This window comes from Alnus glutinosa, chromosome 2 (genome assembly GCF_958979055.1).
Source record: "Alnus glutinosa chromosome 2, dhAlnGlut1.1, whole genome shotgun sequence".
Lineage (NCBI taxonomy): Eukaryota > Viridiplantae > Streptophyta > Magnoliopsida > Fagales > Betulaceae > Alnus > Alnus glutinosa.
The window spans coordinates 7,757,888-7,763,573 of NC_084887.1; the positions used below are offsets into that span (position 1 = coordinate 7,757,888).

The 5,686-nt window shown below is 34.0% G+C and overlaps 1 protein-coding gene across 1 annotated transcript; it reads left to right on the top strand.

Moving 5' to 3' along the window:
- Positions 1–1,635: 1,635 nt before the first annotated feature.
- Positions 1,636–5,159, top strand: LOC133860867 (uncharacterized). Its single transcript, XM_062296501.1, has 4 exons — positions 1,636–3,659; positions 3,894–4,160; positions 4,477–4,596; positions 4,888–5,159. The coding sequence occupies exons 1-4, from the start codon at positions 2,529–2,531 to the stop codon at positions 4,936–4,938; spliced, it is 1,569 nt and encodes a 522-aa protein (XP_062152485.1). The 5' UTR covers positions 1,636–2,528; the 3' UTR covers positions 4,939–5,159.
- Positions 5,160–5,686: the final 527 nt, after the last annotated feature.

A 5,686-nucleotide genomic window follows, 5' to 3' on the forward strand; every position in this document is an offset into this window, starting at 1 on the left:
ATACACCCTTCGCATTTCAATGGCTAAAATCTTAGTCTATAATTTATAGAGAAATGTTATTCTTTCCAAATGTTTCACATGTTGGATATCTAAGTATTCAATGACTATAAAACTTGTGAAAATATTTTCTAACTGCTAACAACTTTTGTATTATGTTTGACATGGACCCTTGCAACGATGCAGACGTGGCAACATTATTTGTCTGAAAATGATGCCGTAGAGGGGAAGTAATAGAACCCACGAGAACAGCTTCCCACCCAAAATGAGGAGAAATGCTAATTTCTAGCTTATTGTGTTGAAACATATATGAAAGCTTTCATTGTATGATGCATGGTATTTAAATGAGCAGTATATAAAGATGGTTAAGGGATTGGGATTTTGCAACTTGCCCCACCCTATATAAAAGAGGGTTTTAATTAATTCACGTGTTTCGATAGATGTTCGGATAATCTAAAATTTATTTAAGCACGTTGAGTCATCTCTCAATTGTCTATTTGAATTTGCTCTAATCTGAGCAGACAATTGCATCATTCCAATAATCAGGGCCCGCTTGATAAATTTTGAAGCCTAAAGCGACAAGTTTAAGTGAAGTTATTTTCTTATATTTAAATATTAATTAAAATAAATTTATTTTAATATTTATATTATTTTTTTTAATTTAATATGTCGATCAATTAGAGCACTTTCTCCTATTTGTAAAATGTATTTTAAATTTTTTTTTAATAACTTATTAAATATAGAATGACTTATTACTTGATTCAAAGATATGAAATAATAAGATTTAAAGAAAAATAAAGAGAAAAATAGAAATAAGTTATATAAAGATTGATGTGTAATAGAACAAAAAAAAAATTGTTGGACTTGAAAGTTCACCAATGGTTGTAATTTTAACTATTATGCATAATGCAAAAAATGAGAATTTTTGTACTTTGAAGACTTTTCATATTTTTCTAAACATTCAATTCAAATAAACGTCGAAGAAACAATTATGCATGTTGGATAAATTTCATGAATATAAAAATTGGGCTTTTGAAAAGAGTAAATAAGTGAAACTTTTCAAAAATTTATGGATTTTTTTTATGAATTTGAACAATGAGACTTTCAATTTGTAATTATTTTTACCATGATTGAGGGCTTTAGTTATATACTATTTATTAAATTTTTATTATATTAGAGTTTTAAAATTTGTTTTGGAAATAACCTTTATTGTATAATTATTAAGTACGAACATTAATTAAAGAGTATTTATTAACTTTTTATAATATTAGAGCTTTAAAATGTTTTTTTAGGTTTAATTATTTTTTTAAAAAAATATAAATTTATTGTATAATTATTAATTGGGGGTTTTAGACAACTGCCTAAGTCGCTTAAGGCTCGACCCACCATGCCAATAATTAAGTATAATTTTATTAAATCAATCTTGAAATTCCCTAAATAATTGAAATATTTAATAAATCAAAAAAGGGGGGAATTAATTAATAATAATAATAATTATATTTGGTAAGCTTAATTAATTAGCCTAATCCGTTGACAAATCCAATCTCACCAGCCTTTATCGATCCCCATCCCCCCAAACAAAAGGCATCCTCCTTCCAAAAATTCGAATCTACTCTTATCCCATCCCCACCTATCCTATCCAAGTAAACTTCAAATTCCATCTTAACCGTGCATCAGAATCTCAGGCCTTCATCACAACGGATCCTACGGCTCCAAATCAATGTCCCAACTCATTACATATTCTGGTACCATCGTAACATTTTATTAGCTTCATCACACCCGCAGCCCTCTTACCAAATTTTTCCCTCTGATTTTCCCTCTGATTTTCCCTCTCTTTCTCTCAATCCAAACACGTTGGAATCCTCTGTTCCACTGCGAGAAATGGAGATGGCTATGGGGGAGGATTCGCTCTCTTCGCACGCTCTTCTCTCCATGGCTCGCGCGGCTGCGACGGTGAATGGACGAACACCACGATTTCCGAAGAATCCTATACGGAGTACGCAACGAATATGTAAAGCTAGGGCTTGCTAAATCTCTTTGTTTTAGAATTCGAAGGTTGTTTTCTGTGGTTTTGTTGTTTTTGTTTTTTTTTCCTCTGTTGGACCTGAGATTCGTGGAATTGAATGCCAGAGCTCTAGGGTTTCAGCGAATTTGGGTTGAGCTTAATTTCGGTTAAACTTTGAATATTAGTGATTTCCACGAAGATTAGAGTGTCAAGATTGGAATTCTAGGGTTTCTTGAAAGTTCTTGGGAAATTTGAGCTCCCTAGGGTTTCATATGGCTCATGAAATGTCTGTGTCTTAGGTTTTGACGAAGATCTCAGGGACTTATGAATTTGATTTCTAGGGTTCGATAGAATCTTTCGTCAAATTTCGAGTTTTCTAGGTTTTATATTTGGTTCTCGTCAGGGCTCTGGTTTTGGAAATGGAAGAAATTATTGGGATTCGAGTTTGAATTTCGTGTTGTAATTTTTGAAGGTGCTGGGTGGGCGTTTGAACTTGAATTTGGATTTTGTGGCGGGAAATTTTTGAATGGCGGGAAGGTGGGAAGTAGGGTTTCCGAAGACAAGTGCTTGTAGTCTTAGAGAACAAGCAGCGAGAACCATTCTTCGCAATGTGAGGTCGCATGGGCATACGTACGTTGAGCTTCGGGAAGATGGGAAAAAGTTCATTTTCTTCTGTACTTTGTGTCTTGCACCGTGTTATAGTGATGCCGTGTTGTTTGATCACTTGAAGGGGAATCTTCACACTGAGAGGTTATCTACTGCTAAGGTTACCCTTTTGGGGCCCAATCCATGGCCTTTCAATGATGGTGTTCTGTTCTTTGATAATTCAGTGGAGAACCAAAAAGAGTTGGGTGTTTTCAATACAAATAAAAGTAGGTTGTTGGAGTTGCAGAACAATGATAACAACAATCGTGCTATTGTCGAATATGGTGGAAATTCGGAAACGAGTTCGAATGGGCATGGTGATGTTCATTCTGATATTGAAATTAGTTATTGTGATAAGACTTTGAATGCTAATGGCAGTGTGGTAGTTCCTGGTGTGCGGATTTGGAATGAAATATCTGATATAAAAGTACAGGAGGTTGGTTGTGGACAAATTGCTGCCAGGTACCGTGAGAAGGATAAGGTTTTGAATGGGGTTAGTAGAATATGGTGTGAGTGGTTGGGGAAAAGAAATCCTGAAAATAAGGATAAGTTCAAGGCTCCAGAGCATGATTTTGCTGTTGTTACTTTCCGTTATAATTGTGATATTGGTAGCAAAGAATTGTTTGATCATGTGAGGCCATTGCTGTTATCTAGTCCTACGTCAGAATCAGAGAACGGGGAAGGCACTAGTAGGAAAAAAAAGAAATCATTTTCTGACCCGGAGGACATTAGTGAGTCCTTGAATAATCAGTATGATTCATCTGGGGAGGATTCTGCAGCATCAAATGGGTCCTCTTCGAGATTAATTTTGGCTTATTATGATGATCACCTTCTGCATAAGAGGTTTATTTCAAGTAAGGCTTTAAGGCGAGAGCTGAGACAGCAACAGCGTTTGGCTGCAGAAAGGATGTGTGATATCTGTCAACACAAGATGCTTCCTGGGAAAGACGTATCAGCACTAATGAATATGCAGACTGGAAGGCTTGTTTGCAGTAGCCGAAATGTGCATGGGGTAATAGTCTCTTAGTAACTTGCATCTCTTTTCCTTTTGGCTGTATTTTCTGTTTCCTTTTTAAAACCTATGTGACTTTACTTCTTTTTTTTTTTTTTCAATTTAAGGAATTAAATTCTCATTATAGTCTATTCCTCCATTTAAAGTTAAATGTTTGAAAGTCTTATCAAAAAAAAAAGAAAGAAGTTAAATGTTTGAAAGTTGTTTACATGTTATTTTCATTTTTGCACGCAGGCATTTCATGTATTTCACACTTCCTGCATTATTCACTGGCTGCTTCTCTGTGAGTTTGAAATAATTACAAAGGAGTTAGTTAGTCCAAAACTGAAGAGAAGAAAATCAAAGAGAAAGAATGCAGCTAAATACAGTGAAATAGGAAAAGAAGGTGAGGTGAAAGCTACAAGAGGACAAATTGATTCTGTTTTCTGCCCGGAGTGCCAGGGAACTGGGATCATAATTGAAGGAGATGAGCTGGAGAAACCATCTGTCCCCCTTTCTGAGGTTTGCACGCTGTGGGATATTTTTTACAATTATTGTAGTTACTCAAGATTTCATCTATCATATATGTTAGTCTCTATTTTTTACTCTGGTCATGTACATGCATCAGAAATTATTACACAAAAGGCTTAAAATATCATTCAAGATGAATTGAGCTAGGATGAGGTATTCTACCCTGTTAATCTTCCTGAGAACTTCTTTCTACCAAAAAAGAGACCCAATTTGTTGTTTTAACTAAAATATTGCATATTTAATTTCTAATTAAACTGCTAAGAAATACGCATTTGATTGATATTGACTTTCTTCGTTCTACTACTAGATGTTCAAGTATAAACTAAAGTTGAGTGATGCACGGAGAGCATGGATGAAAAGTCCCGAAGTGTCGGAGAACTGCTCAACAGGTTTTCATTTCCCTTGCCAGTCTGAAGAAACGACTCAGGTTTGTTTTAGATTTCTAAAAAGACCATCTTTATGAGTAATGCTACTCTTCACACCGATTAATGTAGTGTGTTTTAAATGGCTTTTCATGTCTTTCGCTTAAAAAAAAATAAAAAAACAAGTCACTATAAAACACGCTATACTAGCTGACGTGAAACGAGTACGATAATGGGTGTGAAAAGTAACATTAGTCTACCTTTACTTATATATATAAAAAAGATTTATACGAACTCAATTTTCTTGTGAAAATAGTACTTGCTTTTATTAATTCTATGTTATTGCTTGATCATAGGAAAAGGTGAAACCCCTGAAGTTGTTGCGTTTCTATGAATCTGATATATAGAGCAGCCATAAGAATCTTCCGGACCGTGTAGTGATGTTAGTTTCACAGTAGCTTGTAGATTTTTCTTTTAGCATGTAGATTTTTCTTTTATCATGTACCTCCTATTGTACATAGACATGATTCTCATAGAAACCAGGGGTAGGATTTCCGATATAACCAGGACTTCGTTAAGGTTGTATATTCCTTTCTTCTGACAGAGGTGCATACATTCAACTTACACATCTGACATGTCTGCATGGTAAATGAGTTGCTGGTTGACTGTAGATTCACTCTTAGGTTACATTTGGTATGCCTATTCCATTAGAAAAATAAAATAGCTTCTATTGAAAATGAAAGTAATTGAAATAGAATAGTGTTGGAATAGCCATTCCTATGGTCTATGAGAGAATGACTATTCGTTAAATTAAGGAATAACTACTCATCTCAAATGGAGAGGAATAACTATTCCTCAATTTAAGGAATAGTCATTCCTTATAGTATATGTATACTTTAACATCAATGCTATTTTATTTTAACTTCTTCCATTCTTAATAAGGCAATTCATTTTTCATTTTTTCTAATGGAATAACTATTCTGTGTACTAAACATAACCTTAAATATAGAAGAGTTTCTGTGATTGCACTTTAATTTGGATTTACTCTTACATAAATACTTAAGCGGTAGCCTGGTTTTTGTCAATCATTATAAATTTGTGCTTGGAATTTCATATGCATGCTTACTCTAATCATGTTAATGAATCATTTATCTT

Excerpts from the sequence above, each read along its gene's own strand:
- LOC133860867 (XM_062296501.1), top strand. The coding sequence starts at position 2,529 with ATGGCGGGAAGGTGGGAAGTAGGGTTTCCGAAGACAAGTGCTTGTAGT. Across the intron at positions 3,660-3,893 it reads GTAGCCGAAATGTGCATGGG|GCATTTCATGTATTTCACAC; the intron begins GTAATAGTCTCT and ends TTTTGCACGCAG. Across the intron at positions 4,597-4,887 it reads AGTCTGAAGAAACGACTCAG|GAAAAGGTGAAACCCCTGAA; the intron begins GTTTGTTTTAGA and ends GCTTGATCATAG.